Source organism: Dromiciops gliroides, chromosome 3 (genome assembly GCF_019393635.1).
Source record: "Dromiciops gliroides isolate mDroGli1 chromosome 3, mDroGli1.pri, whole genome shotgun sequence".
Classification (NCBI taxonomy): Eukaryota; Metazoa; Chordata; class Mammalia; order Microbiotheria; family Microbiotheriidae; genus Dromiciops; species Dromiciops gliroides.
This window is the reverse complement of record NC_057863.1, coordinates 244562367-244583629: the sequence shown is the minus strand read 5'-3', so window position 1 is coordinate 244583629 and position 21263 is coordinate 244562367. Positions and strand designations below refer to the sequence as shown.

General features: G+C 37.3%; 1 protein-coding gene and 1 pseudogene across 4 annotated transcripts in view; both read right to left on the bottom strand.

The window, feature by feature from the left end:
• Nucleotides 1-21133, bottom strand: part of TUBGCP5 (tubulin gamma complex associated protein 5) — a 54602-nt gene extending 33469 nt beyond the window's left edge. The window contains exons 1-11 of one of the 4 annotated variants that reach the window (XM_043997817.1): nucleotides 20848-21133; nucleotides 15701-15754; nucleotides 15160-15268; nucleotides 11926-12022; nucleotides 11550-11629; nucleotides 10858-10993; nucleotides 4919-5036; nucleotides 4070-4159; nucleotides 2878-2971; nucleotides 2064-2310; nucleotides 1689-1891 (exon numbers count right to left, since the gene is read on the bottom strand). In XM_043997817.1, the coding sequence (XP_043853752.1) occupies nucleotides 1689-1891; nucleotides 2064-2310; nucleotides 2878-2971; nucleotides 4070-4159; nucleotides 4919-5036; nucleotides 10858-10993; nucleotides 11550-11629; nucleotides 11926-12022; nucleotides 15160-15268; nucleotides 15701-15754; nucleotides 20848-20993 (1374 nt within the window). In that variant the 5' untranslated portion in view covers nucleotides 20994-21133. The remainder of the gene's footprint in view (nucleotides 1-1688; nucleotides 1892-2063; nucleotides 2311-2877; nucleotides 2972-4069; nucleotides 4160-4918; nucleotides 5037-10857; nucleotides 10994-11549; nucleotides 11630-11925; nucleotides 12023-15159; nucleotides 15269-15700; nucleotides 15755-20847) is intronic. The other 3 variants (XM_043997818.1, XM_043997820.1, XM_043997819.1) reach the window with 3 other exon arrangements.
• Nucleotides 8020-10441, bottom strand: LOC122746023 (annotated as a pseudogene).
• Nucleotides 21134-21263: the final 130 nt, after the last annotated feature.

Below are 21263 nucleotides of genomic sequence, written 5' to 3'. Positions count from 1 at the left end.
TCAAATACAATCCTCTTTTCCATTATTTAAAGACTTAAATGTTCATTTTTTTGCTATTTAAATTTAACAAATTTACGTTAAAACAAGGGAAGACAATCGCCACCAATAAATATTATATTTTAGATTACAAGTAACATCACCCAAAATTTCTCAAGCAAAGTTGAATAGGCTAATGTTTAATATTATTTGTAACTTGCATACATTTCAAAAGAATTACTGCTTTTACCTAAGATATTCTGTTACTTTGATAAAGCTTTTTAAACCTTTAATACTTTACACATTTATTATATCTTAGATATCTCCCTGTAGTTGTAGCTCAAATGAATAATTTAATCTTGATAAATCCTTTTCCAGGTGCAGTAAAATGCCCAAGTAAACCTAGGCCAAAATAACTACAAGATTTTTTTGTTTGTTTTTTGTGGGGCAATGAGGGTTAAGTAACTTGCCCAGGGTCACACAGCTAGTAAATGTCAAGTGTCTGAGGCCGGATTTGAACTTGGGTCCTTCTGAATCCAGGGCCGGTGCTTTATCCAATTCGCTACCTAGCTGCCCCATACAATTCTTTGTGTGTGTGTGTGTGGGGGGGGGGGCGCAATTGGGGTTAAGTGACTTGCCCAGGATCACACAGCTACTAAGTGTTAAGTGTCTGAGGCTGGATTTGAACTTAGGTCCTCCTGACTCCAGGGCCAGTGCTCTATCTACTGCGCCACCTAGCTGCCCAACAAGATTTTAAAGAAAAAAAAACACCCCCAAAGTATGATAGAACTTAGAGAAGGACAGAACCTTAAAGATCATCTACGTATAAACCCTTGTTTTGATTATCAGGGAACTGACGACCAGAAATATAAAATGATTTGCCCAAATTCATACAACTAGTTTGTGTCAGAACCAGGATTAGGATCTCAAATCTCCTGACTCCCAGTCTAGCCACAGTTCTCTTTCAACCACATTGCTGTTATTATGAGTAAAATTTTATTTATAAACGTTTGCTAGAATGAATGCTCAATTGTTCTACTTTTGCAAAATTTAACCTCTAAATGCTTTCTTTCCTTTCTAACCGCTTTTGCCAAAAAATATATAGGCTTAAAAATGTTTAGGTTTGGAGCAGCTAGGTGGCGCACTGGATAAAGCATCGGCCCTAGATTCAGAAGGACCTGAGTTCAAATTTGGCCTCAGACACTTGACACTTACTAGCTGTGTGATTCTGGACAAGTCACTTAACCTTCATTGCCCTGTCAAAAAATGAATAAATCAATAAAATTCTGGAAAGATTCTTTAAAAAACAAAAAACCCCTAATGTTTAGGTTTTTAAATTTCATATGACAGCTTCAGGTGTCCCAAAAGCCCTATTAGGTGTTGAATTCCTTCAATACTCTAAAAGATTCCTAATTTTATTGGTGTGGGTACTTCCAGCAATTCGGCTCATAACCTTCCACACCTGAGTTGACAGTCTTTGGGAGTTCCTGTGGTTACTTTCTGATTATCCCCTCTGAACTTTAGCTAAGTTCATCCTTTTTTTGACAGACTTAACATTCCATCACTTAGTCTAGGATCAACACTTTTCCAGTTTAATATTATCTGTAAGAGCTTGAACTCTTTGACAAAGCTTGTGGAAATCAAGGGTCACCTCCACATCAGTTTTGTTAGTTCACTTCATGTGATTTAAACTAAACATCAGTTCCACATACCGTTTGTTCAGAGGCTTCACCAACATTGTCATATTCTAGAATGGCTTTGTAAAGTGTATTAAGGAGGTGGGAAGCTCGAACAACATTTCGAGTATCAGGTGGTACTTCTGCCACTCCAGTGCTAAAAACTTTGTGGAGAACCTTAAGTTGCACCAGTCGAGGCGATAATTTGTCTACCACTATGGAAAGAGTGACTGTTGTATCTGCAAAAATAAATAAACCAAATAACAGAAAAAATATATATATAATTGTAAAATGAATGCTATGCTTGAAGTTTTTATAGTTTCAAATATGCATATTAACCACAAGGCCAAAAAATATTTAGAAGTTACAAGCCATAATACCATAAGTAAAACTGAAGAATTATTTCAATACCTTTATTAATGACGCATTTTTCAATCTCACTAAGTTCTTCTTTGAAACTAATGAAATATTTATACAAAGCCCACATGAAAGCTTGGTAGGTTCTAAATGGAGGTTCAGTAGACTTCTTGGGTGTGGATGTATTTCCATGTAACATATTTTCTGAACTGTGTCCCATTACTTCATCAATGAACTTCTGTAGTCTAAACACAACTTGACCATATGCTGCTATTTGCTCCAGCACCGATCTTAAACAGTTCTGTAAAAATATTTCATAATTAAATTAGTCTCTCTCAAAACTAGAAAGCTCAAAATTTCAAATACAATCCTCCTTTCCATTATTTACAGACTTAATTGTTCATTTTTTGGCTATTTAAATTTGGAACTAGAAATCTTATAAAAACAAATGTTGAAAACTATCTCAACATGTAACTAGAAAATAATAGAATACTTTTATGATTAAAAAAACACCCACCATGCCCTTTAAGTTACCCCAGCTCTCTATGATGTCTCTTTTTTCAAAAAGGTAAAAAAATATAATTTGTTGTAATATAGAGTATTTTCTGTATTTTCTCTGGATGTGAAATTTAAGTTCATGCTAACTTTGTTTTCTTTTATAAAATGTTATGAATTATAATTAAAATCATATTTTAAGTATTTTAAATTACAGAAACCATATTTTAATGATGCTGGGTAGAAAACCTGTAATTTGCTCTAACATTTTTGTGAGCCAGAAAGGAAGAAAAGCCTTAGTTTATGTATAAGGATACTCAGGCGCCAGGAAGATTACTATAAAGAAGGAAAGGTTTATTTACTAATGACTTACATGTGTCAAGTGAGTTACTACAATGTTATTTCTCACAGTAACTTTCCCATCATTCAATTGAAATATGAAAAGTTTCTTTACCCCTGAAAGTAACCTGTAATAAAAAAAAGTTAATATATTTAAAATTGAGAAAAAAAAGTTCTTTTACAGGAATATCTGAAAAGTTCCCATAAAAGGGTCCAAGAAAGATAAATTCTTTTTAAATTGGAAAATGAAATCAATCAAATGTACACATCTGATTCCCATAGTTTTTTTTTTTTTTTAGTGAGGCAATTGGGGTTAAGTGACTTGCCCAGGGTCACACAGCTAGTAAGTGTTAAGTGTCTGAGGTTGGATTTGAACTCAGGTACTCCTGACTTCAGGGCCGGTGCTCTATCCACTGTGCCACCTAGCTGCCCCTTCCCATAGTTTTTAACCACAAAAATTAAAGCATTTCAATCATACCATCTTCTGACTCAAGAGAAACATCTATAGCACTTTATTTCTCAAAATCTGACAATGAAAACCTTTTGCAATCAGCTCTTCCCAAATTTAATGTCAGCCTAAAAATTTTGATGACTAAACCTGAAGTAATGCAGAGTGTATTTTCCATTTTTAGTTGTATATAGTACGATTTCTTAAGAAATCCAGTTTCTGTCCCTATTGAGGCCTGCAGTCACATGCCAATTTATATGATTATTCTCAACCTAATTAAAATAGCTATGCTTATTTTTTCTTCAAAGTTTGTCAGATACCTCTAATCTTCCATTATCTTTTTTTCTAGGTACCTGCATTCTCTTATATTTCCACTCTGAACTGAACTGGGTGTTAAAAGCTGTCATAATAGCTAATTTCTGGCCTGCTTTTGTAATACCCTCAAAATATTACCCTTTAACAAACTAAATTCCAAAATGTCCACAAATAAATCCTTATGCCATATTATTTTGGATATTTAGTGCAACACAGACAGTGAAGCATAGTGGAAAGAATATAAGGATAGAATTGAGAAGGAACTAAATCCAAATCCACTGCAGACACATATTAACTTTGTGATTTTGGACAACGCAATGAACTTCTCCATATCTCAGACAAATCCTCAGGTTTTTACCTAGCTAGGTAGGTGATTCCCCTTGGTAACTTCAAAAAATCTTAGCTCCTACTTCTGATATACATAAACTGTAGCTCATTTGTCTGTTTAGTGCAAATGTCTTACCAAAGTGTTTCTCGTATAACCTGTGTTTCAGTAACATAGGTTCTGTCATCTGGCACATACAACGGATCACTACTGTACAAGTGTTGGTCCCTAGAAAGATCATAAACATCTATTGTTAACACAAAATGTTTCTGTTAAAACAAAATAAGGCAGGAGTAATTTTTTTTTAACTTTGAACATGTCTCTTACACTTTATGGGGCACCTAGTGGTAACAACCAGTGAACAATAAGTAAATGGTAACAATTATAATTTTAATATATTCCTAGAATCATAATCATAAGCCAATAAGTTCATTTTTAGAGAAGCTAAAGTCATTTCAAAAGTCACAATGACTGTTTTTCCTTATAGTCAAAATAAATACTAATATATACTATTCACCTATTTTAAAAAAATCTTCATTCAATCTTCACTGCTCTTTCCTTTCTTCAAAACAAAAACTTCATTCTCATTCTATGTTTTTGGAATAAATTAATATAAATCATTGTGGAGCAGGGGCCCAACCTTCTCAGAGCCACCAGCAACAACTGTACTTTCATTTTTACATTCATTCTGCCCACAGTAATCAGCACTTAGCACAGAACCTGGCACATAGATGATGTTTAATACATTTTCCTTGATTGATTATTTTATTGGATTCTTTTACCTTATAAACCAATCTACATACTGAACTGTGAAAGATAAATCATGAGAATCCAAAACTGCAGTCAAATTTTTGAAATAATTCAACCAAGTATAAATTGCATAAGAGTCTTTGTACAACAAAACGGCTTAATTAAAATTCAAAGATCAAAAAGATCCAATTCAAAGTTACTTCCATCATTCTTTTTAACATTATTTTATTGTCTTACCAGACAGAAGATAAATTGGAGTGCAAATGCAAACTATGAGAGAAACGTGAGGGTCTAGCTGTCCAATACTGAAGGACAACGTGCTGCTCCAACCAACTTCGTGCATCTGGTTCACCTGCTGGAAAGATATTTTAAAGCTGAATTTTCTATAATGACAACTACACTATCATTTAAATGTACACTAAATGGTTTCTTAGTAAGAATCGTAACTGATACATAGCACTTTAAGTAATTGATATCATTTGAGCTTCACAACACGTCAGGTAGGTAAAACAAAATCATTATACTCATTTTTACCAATATGGAAACAGGCTCAGAGAGGTTAAATGACTTGCCCATGCTGACAAAGCTAAAAGAGCCAGAGGCATGAGATGAACCCAGGTGTTCTTGACTCCAAGTTTAGCACTATACATACACTACACAGCCAGTCATAAATACAAGTCGAGTTATATAGTTACTAATGATCTCAACTGCTAAATCTAGTGTTCTCATTTCTCATCCCACCTGACTGCTCTATAGCTTTTCACATGCTTAACCACTCTTCCTCCCAGACCCTCTTCTTCCTTGGATTAACCTTGCTTGGTCTTGATTCTCCTTCTACCTGTCTGAAAGATCCTTCTCTACAGCCTTTGTTGGATCACCCTCTTCTTCCTGTCCACTAAGGGTGTTGTGGGACCTCTTCTCTTCTTTCGTGACATTCTTTCTCTTCATGATTTCATAAACACAGGCTTTAAGCCCATCAGTGAGTTAGGGGGCATGCCTACCCCAAGCATGTGAAGACATTCCCCAACAGAATGGGCAGATAAGAAAGATTTCTTCCAAGGGCCATGAAGGTGACTGAAGCAGGCACCATGTAGGGCTTAGAGCTTGGTCAGGCATCAAAGATGCCAAGGTCAGCCACTGCATCCTGCAGTCTAACTTTGGTTCTGCCACTAGACTTCAATGACTCAGAAGAAGGGAGTGAGGCTGATGACTTTGTGCAGCTCAGCCTCACATCCAATTCAGGAGCAAATCACCATCTTGTGAAGTCACTGGTCCTCTTCAGAAAGAAGGACAAACAACTCTCACAGGTTCAATCACCATCTTGATGCAGACAATTTCCCATCTGTATCCTAAGCCCTAATCTCTTTCCTGAATTACTACATTCCCAAATGCCTGAACATCTCCCCCTGCATGTCCCACAAGCATATCCAATTTAACAAGTCCAAAACATAGCTCATTACATTTCTCCCAAAAACCTATCCTTCTTCCAAACTACCATATTTTTATGGAAAATGCTTCCAGTTAACCAGGGCTCACCAACTTTGAACTTCCAGTTATCCAAGGCTCACAAACCCTTAACTATTCCCTCTCCCTTCAACTCCCATATCTAATTAGTTACCCAGCTTTTATAATCTGACCTCCTATAAAATAGCTTTTATCTCTCTCCTTCCCTCCATTTATACAGCTTAGTTCAGACCCTCATCTCTTCTCATTTGGACTACAGCAACACCTTTCATTTGGTCCCTCATGTCTCCCTTTTCTCTTCTTCAATCCATCCTCTGTATAATGAGAAATACATAAAACAAAGATATAATCATATCAATGCCTTCCTTCCATTCAAAAATCTTCTATTACACCCTATTTTCTCTAGAAAAAAATATCAACTTCTCACCCTAGCACTTGAAGCCCTCCACAACCTGCATCCTGCCTAACCTTCTCATTTTATTTCATGTGACTTTCTTTTACATACTCCCCATTCCAATCAAAACAGCCTGTTAGGAGCGGCTAGGTGGCGCAGTGGATAAAGCACCAGCCCTGGATTCAGGAGTACCTGAGTTCAAATCCGGCCTCAGACACTTACTAGCTGTGTGACCCTGGGCAAGTCACTTAACCCCCATTGCCCCTCAAAAAAAAAACAAAAACAAAAAAACAAAACAAAACAAAACAGCCTGTTAGTTGTTGCTCATGCATAGCATTCTACCTCACACCTCCATGACTTTGCACAGTGGATCTTGAATATCTGGGATACACTCCCTCCTCACATTCACCTCTCAAGAGCAAGCCTCCTTCAAAGCACGACTTACATGCCATCTCCTTTCCTGATCCCTTTAGTTACTGTCTTTCCATCCCCCTTGAAATTACTTTGAATTTACTTATTTGTATAGATTGCATCACCATAGTAGAATGTAAGCTCCTTGAGGGTAGAGACCATTTTGGTTTTGTACTTGTATCCCCAGTACCTAGCAAAATGTCTTACATACAGAAAGTATGAAAAAAAAAATTTATTGAATCGAATCAAATGTTACATGGCTCAATATATCTAAGTGTGATGAAATACAAAATTCAATGAAATATCATTAACCAGAACTAAAAAGATTCAATCTACAAATATACACATAGTACCTATTGTGTGCATGGTACCTCATGCGACAAAAAGAATAAGACATTATCCTTGACACTGTGATGTTTAAAATCTAAATGTGATGTCTAAAAAAATCTAATGTGTGGTCACCTTAAATTAGAAGCTTTAGCACCAGTCTTTGGGCATTAAGCATTTATTAAAGCATACTAGATATTAGAAAGTTAAGAAAAGGCCTATCTAGCCTAGAGTTCCAGCCTGGTCTGGTTCTTCCTCAAGTCCTCCACCATGAGCCTGCTTCAACCACAAACTCTCTCAAACTGAGTGTGGAAGCTTTTTATAGGTCTGGAGTAGAGGCGGTCCTTACACACTGCTTCAAGCTGATTGGTAGGCGTCATCCAAATCCATCGATTGGTTCACTGGACTTGAAGGTGGTCTCAAGTTGAGTTCAAAGTCCTTAGCTTCTGAGAACAATACCTTCTTAAGGGCCAGCCAGGTGTGGTTACAATCTAATTACCCTTAAGTATGTACTTAGTTTCTCATTCTCACCCAATTCAAACAATACTAAGTCAATCAGGTGGAGCCCTGGGCTGCCAAATTCCATTATTTCATCACAACTTTATGGATTTAAAAATCCAGTAACATCAAAAGGCACCTCTATTAATAAAAAGGCCATATATTTTCAGCAGTTAACTAGAAAAAAAATTAACTGCAATAAGATTTTCTATCAAGACTGATTGTCAACCCCCCACCCAAGAGGTCATCTTCTTAGTTTTCCTCTTCCTATTAATTTCACTAATTTACTTCCACTGCCACCACCATCACAACCATAATCATCTTTCAACAAAGAATGACATTCACAAGATCTTGATCAGGACTTTATGTTTCTTACAATGATGCCCATACAACTTCAGCTATAATTCTCTAGAGATGGATTTCAGAAGCCTGAAGTGCATTCTCCCATTTCATATTAACAACAGCAAGTTTCTATGAAGCTTGTCACCGGTGAAAGCTCTGCATGAATTATCTCTTCACTAAGCCAGTAATTGTTTAAGTCAAGAATAGCCTTTTCTGTATCTTCTTCATGGTGAAATTTTATACATACATTTCCTATAAGATGATCCCCAAGATTATTGCAAATAACTTCACCAAACATTTCACCCATTTCTGTAAAAACTTCCTCAAAAAATTGACCAGACTGTTCTTGTGCTTCGACAATGCTCACTGCACAATGTGACCTGTCAACCATCTGTGCACTTCTGGGGAATTTTGAATAACATGGTCTAGCTAAGGGTTGGTTTATTACACAACCAAGAATATCTGTTTCTGTAATGACAAACTTGAAATAAAATGAGCAGGAGCAGTTGACTTTGTCTCTTTTCTGTAACAAAAATGAAGTGGTAAAATGGTGGAAATTACAGGATCACAGAGTGAGAGCCAGGACTTCAAAAAGTCATTTAGGCCAACTTCATTTTACGGATGACTAAACTGAGGCTTAAAGATGTAAAGTAACTTACCAAAAGTTATACAAGTAGAGCCAGGATTTGAACCCAGTTCCTCTGATTCCAAATACAGCACTCTTTCCACTGAATTTATGCCTCAAAATGGAGAACCATAATCCCACTGAGTTTTAAACTCAGGACTTTCTGTATATAAGGCAGATTTGTTAATGATGACACTATAGAGCCAGTCATACAGGCTGAAACATCTGACCAATCTATGACACTTTGCCCTACCTCCAACTTAATCAAACTCTAAACCCTATCATTTTTTACCTCTATAGAGGTAGTCATCCCCTTCCCATCATTCCTACCACCATCTCTGTAGTCCAGTCTACCACCATTTCTGTAATCCAGTCAACTTTTACCTACACTGATGAAATATCTTCCTACCTTGTTTCTTGCCTTCCAGTTTCTTCCATTTCCAATCTATTCTATACAATGCTACAAGATTAATCTTACTATAACCAAAAATATCTCTGACAAAGTCAATCTATGTGTTTTGCTTAACTGTAATTCTTTGTTACAAAGCAAAGATCCAAAGGTGGAGAAAAGGGATACATTGAGAAGTGAAAGCAGTGTTTAAAAAAATCAACATCAATAAAATATTTTTGTAAAAACTTTTTAAAAAATCTCTTCTCATTTGCTCTGGTCCCTTGCTGTAAAACCTTCAATGAGTTTCTATTATCTACCTCCCCTAAATTCATTAAGACAGGTTTCATAGGCCCTGAATAATTTGGCCCCAGCTTATATTTTTCTAGATTTATCCCCCATTACTCCCCTTCATGCTAAACTATATTGTTGTATTAATATGCTTTTCACTCTTGGTGCCTATGTGCATGCAATTCCTCCCACCTAGCATGCGTTTCCCCAGCCTCAGAAACTATTTATTTCAAGATACAGTTCAAATGTTCTCTTATATCAAGACTTCTTTGATCCCTCTCAACTAGAAACAACTCTTGTTCTAAATTACCAAAGCATTTTGTGCCTTTATTAATGAAATTTCACATTATAATAGTTGTGGTTTTTTTCTTTCTCCCATCAGTCTAACTCCAAGAGATCAGGGACCATGTTTATTCTTCCTTCTATTTATCATGGTACCTAGTGCATTTTTAACAAATATTTTCTGAATGAATGCTGAGAGAATCTTAAAAATTTTTCAATTCAACCTAGTAAAAATGGAAATACTAGGAGTAAGGAAACTTCAATTCAAGTGCCATTAACTAGTTGTGTGACTCTGGGCAAGTCATTAGGCTTGCTCTCTAGGCCTTACTTTCCTCATCTATAAAATAAGTGAATTAGAAGAAATGGTCTCTTAAGCCCACTTCGGCTCAAAAGTGATATCAAAAAGATATTGTCATATATTGCTCAATTATAGGAACTTATCATTTAAGACATTAATTGCCTTCATCCAGTGTAAATTAATTCTAGAAATACTATTTTTTTAAAAATATATATTATTTGGAATTATTGCACATTGTAACTTATATTCTGAGTCAAAGCAATGAGAGGAATACATACAAGAGCAGGCATTGAACTCTCACAGAAGGGGAGACACATATGAAGTCCAGGTACTGCACTGACTTGGGAAAGGCCGCGAGAACAGCTATTGGCAAGAGCTGAGGTTGGCTTCTTTTGGTTCCATTTTCCCACAATATCGTACAGACAGCTGGAAGTTTTCATCCTACCCATCTCATTCTACACCTGGCTTCTATTCCCCCTCCAATATGACAAGTTAAAGAAGAAATTAAACTAATTTTCTTTTTGCTTAAATAAGAATGAATTTAACCTAACCTTCCACAAAAATTCAAACTTAAATTTTATGCCCCTACCCCCATGAAAATGTTTAAGGTTAAAGGAAAATTTACATATTTTTTAAAAAATCAAAGAACATAAATGTCATATAAATATTCCTTATTAAAATTAATTATGCAGTGCTGCTTTCAAAACACTATAATTAAAAGTCTGCTAATGGCTAAAAAGAGCTTTTGAAAATATGAAGAAATACATGAACTTGAGATATATTAGCCAAATTTTAATGTTTGATATTTTATTAGGTAATCTCTCTATTAGAGATGGCATTTCCAACTTTATACTACCTTTCCAACTGACATGAGGTACTATTTTCTTATTTTGATCTTGTTCTTCTAATGGTGTTCTATCCACCTGAATCCCAGAGTCTTCTCTACTAAGAGGTTGTTGATCATCATCATCTTCACTTTCTTCAGACCAATTCTATCAAATAAGTTAACAGAGCTTACTTTTAGTAAATAGTAAGAACACTAGAGTTACTTAAACAAAAGGAAACCAGTTTGAGATATACTGAAAGAAGAATTACACTAATAACATTGCCTCTTTCTTAAAGTTTATAAAAGTTAATTTGACAATGGCTAGAGACTTTTCAATATCAAGGGTGGAACCACCTGTTTGGCGACAATATTCCTACCAAATCATTTAGCTACAAAAAAAAGGTTCTCAGATAAGATGGTTAGCTTAACATCTGTCCTCCCCAAACTTCAAGCTGCTTTTATTTGGGTATGAACTTGCATTTTGGGTGTGAATCTTTAGCACTATTTATGGTGGCATAAATAAAAGGATTTCGGCTTTGGTTAAGAGCAGAAGGCTCTTAAAAGGGAAGGGTAGCTTCTTAAAAACTTTTTTTGGAAGGAGGCAGGATATAAATAAATAAGCAAAACAACCAACCTGCTGCAGCAAGTAACAGCAGGAAAGATTTATGTCTGTATACCTGGCAAGTGTTGAAGTATTCAACAGCAAAACTACTGCAACTTACTGGTGTATCTGCATCTGGACCCAATTCAATCTCTTCACCTTCCATCAAGTATTTTCCCCAGTCAAATTCTTCTTTCTTTTCTAAGATACAACATAGTTTTACTTATTATTAACCTTCTCAGAAAAGACCTAAAACTACAGAAAGAAGAAATCATATACATTTCAAAGTAAAATAGTTCAAGAAATGCAAAATCTAAGAACAAAGTCTCAATAAACAAATACACAAAAACTTGTTCACTTCTATAGCTTCTAATTTACATTGTGATGTTTAGATCTTCAAAACAAATCTCATTATTAAATTAATTTCTATTTCATACAAAACTGAACCTCCACAAAAGTGCTCTTTTAATACTATATTAAACCTTCACGTAACTTACCAACTTCTTTTTCTCTTGGCTTTTCCACATAATTGGTGTTTGAAGGAGAATCAGAAAGACACAGAAGGAGTGACAGTATTGCATAATGTGTATCTGTCTTTAAAAGAGAAAAGTCAATGTGTTATTAAAACATACCATTAAAACAGTCTAAATGAATAAAAACCTAACCTCTGAAGGTTATGTAATACTCTTTTCCAAATAAATTTTTCTAAGATAACAACCTAAGTGATATTATAACAATACTAACTTCTTTTTTTTTTGTTTTGGTGGGGCAATGAGTGTTAAGTGACTTGCTCAGGGTCACACAGCTGGTAAGTGTCAAGTGTCTGAGGCCGGATTTGAACTCAGGTCCTTTTGAATCCAAGGCCGGTGCTTTATCCACTGTTTCACCTAGCTGCCCCTAACAATACTAACTTCTAAATATGGAATCTCAGATTTCAGAGTTGGAAGGGTCCTAACTGGCCATCTAGTTCAACCAATTCCTGATAAAAAATTCCATCTAAAAGATACTCAATAGATGGACATGTAGCTTTTGATTCAAGACCTCCAATAAGGAAGAACTTAGTTCTTGAGAAAGCTCATTCTTCTTTAAGATAACCCTAACTGTTAGTACATGACTACTCATAGCAAGCCTTTATCTGCCCCCTGCAACTGCTACCCATTGTTTATGGTTCCTGTTATTCAAAGTTGTACCAAATTTTGGTGAAACTTGTGAGGTTTTATATTAAGATTAATCTTTAAATTACTCTTTTAAAGTTGTCTTTCTTTTTAGCCAAAATTTGCATTATTATCCATATTTCATATCATCAGCAAGACAATTTCAAAACTTTAGGGCCATTATTGATCTACTCTCCAAGTATTATTATTCCTGTTTTACAGGTGAAGGAATCGATGCTCAGGGGCAGTGGCACAGTGGATAGAGCACCAGCCCTGGAGTCAGGAGGACCTGAGTTCAAATCCAGCCTCAGACACTTAACACTTACTAGCTGTGTGACTCTGGGCAAGTCACTTAACCCCAACTGCCTCACAAAAAGAAAGAAAGAAAGAAATCGATGCTCACAGATGATTATGAAATTTGCCCTAAGTCACAAATCTACAAAAAGCAGGGTCATTACTGAAGCACAGGTGTTGGATTCCAAATTGAATTAGCTTTATACTACATTATGTTGTCCCAGTTCAGAATGTCCTATTAATAACTTCATCTCATGGTTATTTAAGGGCTACCATCTCCCAAATCACACAGCAAATAGGTAATTGAAATAGATCTGAATTTCTCCCAGTATGTAATGACAGCTAAATGACAGAAAGGCAGTTATTTCTCTCAGGGTTCAGATTGACAGCAATGTATACCCTCTTTCCCAACTGCATTCCCTAGCCTACATACTCACCCTGCTTCCTAAAAGGATTTCATCTGCTTCTATGGTGAAGAAGATACGCCCTAGTCTCTTCTCTAGGTACCCTATTCCCAAGGTGGAAAATAGTTAAGGATTATTAAAATAGCTAAGGGCAATTCTGTGGATACAGTTTATCTAGATTTTAGTTAAGCTTTTGATTATCTCATGTGAGGAGGTATTCAGTGGAATATTCCATGCATCTGTGCATGAACTGCTATCATTCTTATCCATAACTTGGATAAAGGTATAGAACATATAGGTATATTCATCAAATTTTAAAATATATATTCATCAGATCTACAAATGACATAAAGCCAAAGTGAAAGGCATTACAGCAGACAGCAGAGTCAGGATCCAAAAGGCTCATGACAGGCTAGATTACTTGGCTGAAGCTAAGAGGATGAGGTTCAAGAGGGATAAATGCAGTCTTTCACTTGATTATTTAAAAAAAAAAATCACCTTCACAATAAGATTGGGAAAGGGTAGATAGATAGAAATGATTCTCAAAAACACACCATGAATCAGTGGCATGATAAAACAGCCCAAAAAACTAATGAAGTCTCAGGCTACAATCAGAGGGGCATCTTCCATAAATAGAGAGATGATACTCCTATTATACTATGACCTTGTTGGAGCTCTTCTGGAGGTCTGGAGACCTCTTCAGAACCTCTACTGTTCAGAGTGCCATGGATTAAGAAAGAGAATACCTGATAAAAGGCAACTTAGATGATAGAAGGCCTTGAGTCCATGTTATAGGAGAAATGCATAAAAATACAAAGAAGTAAATTCAGGCTTAATGTCAATAAAAACTTCCTAACAATTATTGCTGTGCCAAAATGGAATATGGTGTCTTGAGAAATAGTGTGTTTCCCATCTCTTGAAGATTTCAAGCAGAGACTGGACAACCAGCTGTTGGTATGCTATAATAGAAATTACTTTTCATATATGGGTTGGACTAAATGATTGCTGTGGTCCCCTCCAGCTCTCAAATTCTGTGATTCTGTGAAAGCCAAACAAATGACATCAAGTAATTTCAACATATATTTTTTAAAGTTATCTCGGCAATGTTATTGGCCCCTTCCAGGCTCTAAATTCTATTTCTTTTCTTTTTTTTTTTTTTTGGCAGGGCAATGGAGGTTAAGTGACTTGCCCAGGGTCACACAGCTAGTGTCAAGTGTCTGAGGCTGGATTTGAACTCAGGTACTCCTGAATCCAGGGCAGGTGCTTTATCTGTGCCACCTAGCCGCCCCCAAAATTCAGGGTTTTGGGGGGTTTTTTTGTTTGGTTGGGTTTTTTTGGTGAGGCAATTGGGGTTAAGTGACTTGCCCAGGGTCACACAGCCAGTATGTGTTAAGTATCCGAGGCCGGATTTGAACTCAGGTCCTCCTGACTCCAGGGCTGGTGCTCTATCCACTGCGCCATCTAGCTGCCCCTAAATTCTATTTCTGATAGGCAAATGAGTGGCAAAATAAAATATTTGTTTTCATCACAAACATAAACTTCAATGAGGGCAATGGAAATATCTGACTTAATTCACATGTGAATAACAATAACCTCACATTTATATAGTATTTCAAAGTTTACAAAGTACTTTTCTCACAAGTAATTTGAGATGAGGAAAGAAGTACTTGCCCAAGGTCACGGCTAATAACAAGAGCTGACTCAGACCCAAGCCTTCTGATTCCAAATCCAGCATTCTTTCCCCAACAGCAAATGGTCAAATTCAAAACTAGAAGCTAAGCCTTCTTATGTTTGATGTATTTAGAATACATGAGTGCTTAAAGGTTAATATTAACAAGATGAAAACAATCAGAATCGAAGGGTTTTTTTAATAATATACCTTTGCTTCCTTAGTACTTGGAAGAGAAGCATGTAGAAACTCTTGAGTTAATTTCTTCCAACTGGCAGCTTTGCTGAGATCTGAATGAATGATGAGCTTTTCATAAATTCTAAAATAACAGAAGATAACTGATATTCCAAAAGAAATGTATTAACAAAAGTATTTCAGTTGAATCCACATATATGTTTCTCCATATTAGTCTTAATCAGGTATCTCATCAGAGTATATTGGTAACTCTAGATTCTCTAAGTCAATACCTAGAGATAAGTAAATTCTGTCAAGTCCTTTCAAGATGTAAGGTACCTGCCTAGCAAGGGACTGTATCTGTCATCCAAGGCTCATCTTAATAAAGTTCAGAAAAGCTTATCACCAGCAGACCTGCCATAATATAATGATTTTTTTGGCCACAAATTCATGATGACTGTCTACTGAGACATAGAGGGATTGTGACTTGCATTAGTAAAGAGTACCCACAGATCCCTAAAGTACTGGAACACACACACACACACACACACACACACAGATACATGCACAGACTTACCCCTCTATTGTCCTCTCTATTTTATGACTGCTTACATCTAGGAAACGATGAAATCTAAATGAAATTAAAAGAAAATCATTTATTCATGGCAATTTTATCACATCTGTATCAAAAGTCTAGCTGAAATGTAAATCTGGAAGCAAAACCTATCTATCTGGCACTATTTTCTCCTGATCGACTAAAGGCTTTGATAAAATTCAGTTTCCTCAACATATTTTTTTCATTCAATTCAACTCAACAAACATCAACTATATGCAAAGTGACAACAGTGATATATGGTGATAGCAGTATGGAGAAAATAAGAGCTACAAGAGGCAAAATAGACATGACTTGGCAATTGATTAGATGAAGGAAGGGTTCAGATCACCACGTTCTCTCTGCTCACAAAGCTACTAATTTAAGCTCTACCTTGGAAGGTAAAGAAAAGAATTAAAGAATACTCCCAATGTTTCAGGACCAAAAGAGCTAGTAAAATTAAGAGGAAAAGCAGGTTTAGAGAGAAAGACAATGCACCCAGTCTTGAAAATCTTAAGTGTAAGGTACCAGTAGATCATTCAGGAAGTGACATAGCCATCAGACAGTTGGAGGTGTAAGACTGGAGCTCAGAGGAAAGATTATAGAGCTGAGAATCATCTGCATTTTGGTGTTATTCAGTCATATATGACTCTCTGTAATCCCATTTGGGATTTTCTTGGCAAAGATATTGGAGTGGTTTGCCATTTTCTTCTACAGCCCATTTTATAGAGGAAGAAACTGAAACAAACAGGATGAAGTGATTTGCCCAGGGTCATACAGCTAATGTATGAGGTTAGATTTTTAACTGTGGAAGATGAGTCTTCTTGACTCCTGGCCTGGCACACTATCCACCATACCACCTACCTATTCCACCACCTGCAAAGAGGAATTATATTTACTGAACCCTTTGGAGCAAATTAAATCACTAAGGGAGAGAACACTGAGGAAAAATAAAAGAGCACAGAATATTTAAAATTACTAAAAATAACTATAATATAAATTATATAAAAATAAATAAGTAGTATTTATATAGTGCCCATGCTAGGTGATTTACAAAGCTGTTTTCATTTTATTTAGAATAAGGGATTGCTCAGAGGTTGGGCTAGCAAAAAAAAAAAAAAGAGTCTAAGGCTAGGTAAGCTAATTCAACAAGCATTTATTAAGGGAAGAGAAGAAGAAAAATAAAAAGAGTAAAAATGACCTATGTCCCTACTTTATCCTTTTTCACTTAAACTCTCTTATGAAAAAGACAGATATAGTCTGATTATGCAGAAGATTAAAGTAGAGACTATTCAGAGGGACATCCGGATTGAATGAGTGCTACAGTTTTCATAAATTTTTTCCACACAAGACAAAACTGGGATAGGAACAAAGAGAAAGACACAAGGATAAAGAGATGAAACCTAGGCTGGGCATGCTACCTACAAAAATCTGTGGGGGGAATGGAAAGTGGAGAAAGGTGAAGGATAGTCATAAAGGTTTATTCTTTTGTTTGCCATTGCCAGTACTGAAATGAGATGAGTCAAATTTTATAATTTTAATACAAAGGGGTTGGGGGCAGCTAGGTGGCGCAGTGGGTAGAGCACCGGCCCTGGATTCAGGAGGACCTGAGTTCAAATCCAGCCTCAGACACTTAACACTTACTAGCTGTGTGACTCTGGGCAAGTCACTTAACCCCAATTGCCTCACCAAAAAAAAAAAAATTAATACAAAGAGGTTGGGCTAGAAGGTCCTTTAAATTTCTGTTTTTATAGAAAAAGCACTGCATCCTCCACTGAGTCCAACTCTAATAATGCTGTAGTGGCATGAAAGTAATCCTGGGTTCTCTAAGACTATGCCAGAAAATTAAACTCTGCCAGGTTCTATCAAGCTAAAAAGACTTTGGACCAAGTGACTACTTACATGTCTGTTTCCCAAGGACCAGCCTAGCTAACTTTGGAGAAGCTCTTTACCAGTTTGGCCACAAGGTGATACAATTCTTCACCATGAGAAATCTAGAAGGCCATTTATAAGTTAAAAAGAAATGGTAAATTCTATCAGGGAAGACCAAACATTAAAGAAATTACAGACCTTTGAGGCACTTAATAATAAAACACAGGGAAGTGGGGGGGGCGGTGTTTGTTTCTTTTTAAGACTCAAGACAGCTGAGAGAAAATATTATTTTACTATTATGTTAGTAACTAATTATTAAATTGGGATTCAGGCTTTTCTCCTTTATTTCCTCATTAAGGTTCAGCTCCAGTAAAAAGTCAGTGTCTAATGGATGAGATTACCCCTAGCTCTCAAGCCTTCAGGGTATATACTTTTCAATCTTGGGCACCACCCCACCCAACTAAGAGACCTAACTTCTCTTTAAGGTATAAACAGAATCCACTCTGGGTGAGTTCTTACCTTAGGAAAAGAAGCCCCTGCTCTTGCAGTCCTCCATTAGAATTTAGGGTGACCCAGATCATGAAAGAGAAAACCAACTAGAGTGGTCTGGGTGGAGATGGATTACCTGGTCTAAACTGCTGGGGGCAGTTGAGTCTCATGTACAAGTCAAGTTCTCAGCAGGAAGAGCTGAAGACTTCTAGCCCACCTCCTCATTAAATGTCCACCAATCAAGGTTGGTTTTCACTTGTCAGGAACATTTCCTTTCAAAAAAGTATTTAAGGTTTTCGGCCTCTCCACAGATTTGTCTTTTGTTAACAAGAGAAATCACTGACCATCAATTTATTGAATGCCAGGTAACCTAATTAATAAATTGATTATTAATTCCCCAGAAACTCTGTCCTTTGGGTTTGTCATTTGTCACTCAGCAAAGTAGGAGTTTTACCACTTAAGAGAAAAAGGAGAGGGAAAATTTCACATTTTGGCAGCTGAGAGGGAAGGGACACCTCTATAAAGGGCATTCAGCCACTTTTATTTCTGGACAGTCATTCATATATAAGTGAGATGCATATAACATAAGTCAGAGGACAACCTATAATTAAATACAAACAATTCCCTTGGACTATGTCATTTTAAATTCTATTTCTACAATGAGATATTTCAAACTTTGTATTTTTTCTAAATTACTACAGGAGTCCACTTTATTATTTCAAAATTTTAAATTCTTTTATTGTCAGTATAGAGAGCACAATATTTTCACTATAACTTGAGTTTTAATCTAATGAGCATAACTAAAACATAGGACTCTGTACAAACAGTCTAACTGCTTATGTGAAAATGTTCTTGAAAGTTTCTGTTCAGGTTAAACATTAACACTCAGTAACAGTATTTAAATTGCTATTTCCCTTTACTAGTAACTTAAAAAAAACTGCCCAAGATTCTCAGCTACCCATAAAAAATACCAAAAATTTCTATTTTCAATATATTGAGATTGAAAAGGAGACTGAATTAGGTGACTTTTAATGTTCAATCTGTTTCCAATGTGAGCCCAGTTAGGATGATTTTACTTTAATTGCAATTATCAGAAAAGTCTATAAAAAGTTACAACTTATGAAGAAGTATTTTTTTTTAACAGTTACAACTTTTGGCACACAATTTGGCATTTACTCTCCTATACTGTATCCTTGTTGTTACATGTAGACATCTTGTCAGACAGTAACTTCCTTAAGGACAGGGAGTCTACTATGCAATTTTGTACATATTACATAGCATGGTAGGATATAGGTACAGAATAGGGACTTGATAAATACCTGATAATTCCTTATTTTCCTAATTATGGCTCAAAGATCATTTTCATTACAAGGTCCGTCTTAAATAGATAAAATGATTCAACCTTTACTCTACTCGCCCAGTACACCATTTCTCCTCAAATTCTCCACTGTACCATAAGATAGTACTTAGTAATAGTAATAGCTAGCATTTATACAGTGCTTACTAAGAAAAAAAAAATTCAAAGTCTTGGCCATGCTTGCTTATGCTTCATGGTCTTTAGACACTGGGATTCATGAAGAGTAGACCACAGGTTCCCTAATGACTCTACCATCGGACCTCCATTAGTTTAGAATGATAACGGGCTATTCACTCCATGCACAATCATTTCTCAGTCAAAAGATTTTAAAGAAAGTTATAGGGGGCAGCTAGGTGGTGCAGTGGATAAAGCACCGGCCCTGGATTCAGGAGGACCTGAGTTCAAATCCGACCTCAGACACTTAGCTTTAACTAGTTGTGCGACCCTAGGCAAGTTACTTAACCCTCATTGCCTCACCACCAAAAAAAAAAAAAAAAGAAAGAAAGAAAGGAAGGAAGGGAGTTAATTTCAAATTAGTGGCAAAAGGAAAATATCTGTAGGATACTTCGAAGGCAGTGTAATAGACAGAAAACACTAAGGAATTAGGACCTAAGTTTCCAGTCCAATCTTTGCAGCTAAAAACCTGTGTAGCCTTGGGGCAAGTCACCGGCCTGTTTCGGCTCCTTTCATAGTAAAGTAAGAATCGGAATACGCCCAGCTTAGCTCACCCGGTGCTTTTGAGGACCAAATGGGAAAACGGATGTAAAACACTCTTTGAAAAGTTTAAAATATTATTCAAAGATGGGCTGTCACTATTATAGTTATTTTGTTTGGACTTTGCTTTGTGGGCTAACTACTGTCTGGGCAGGGCTTCGTACAAAGGGGACAAAGACCCCTTTCCCCGGCGCCTTGCCCCTGGAGTTCGGGTAACTCTCCCATTCTGGGGAGTGAATGGACGGCCATCGACCAGAACACAAAAATAAACACGCAAGCCGGGGTTACGAACTTCTGGAAGAAACTGACCCCGCAGGTCCCGAAGATGCCACCCTGAGAGGAAGCCGCCTAGTCCATCCAGACCCGCGGTTCTCCCCGACCCCTACCAGGTGCCTTAAACTTACTCCACCGGGGGCGTGGGGGGGGGCGGGGAACCGGACTAAAATCCTGGACTTTAGCTTCGAAGAAGGTGGGGACTATGGTGGCCCAGAAGGGCCAACAGAGATCGGGACACTAACAGGAGGAGGGCAAATCCGGGGAAGATTCTAAAAGATGCTGCGAGCGGAGCTTCCGTACCTGCCTGCGCGTATGGTGGCCCGGAAGGTTAGCGGTAATAGCAAAAGGCCAGGGTGAGGGGGCAGGGAGGGGAAGGAAGACAGAGTAAGAAGGCTCGGGCTCCTCCACAAAGCCAGTCGCTGACCTGAAATTGGTCCATGCGAAGTGCAGGGCCAGCTGGAAGTTGTTGTCCGCTTCGTCCTGGAGGCCGCTCACGCGCCGGATCAGCTCGCGCACGTCCCGGTCCTGCTGTTTGTCCAGCCGGCTCCAGGGCGGCGCAGCCCCGGCCATCGGGCCCCGCCCCTGGGCTTCGCCTGAATTGACCGAGCGAAGAGAACGAAGCTCTCTTTATTCTTCGCGGGGGAGCGTCCCCCGGAATCCGAGGCTCCCGCGGGTTCTGTTTGTGTCTGGCGGGACTGCTGACAGCTCTCGCGATAGTCTCCCCAGCCCGTAGTGCTCGCGGAGGGCGGTGGGAAATGAGTGCGCATGCGCCAATGATCTGGCCGGGCTGGTACCCGGCATGACTGCATCCCCAGGGAGGAATAGTGGAAGACGAGGAAG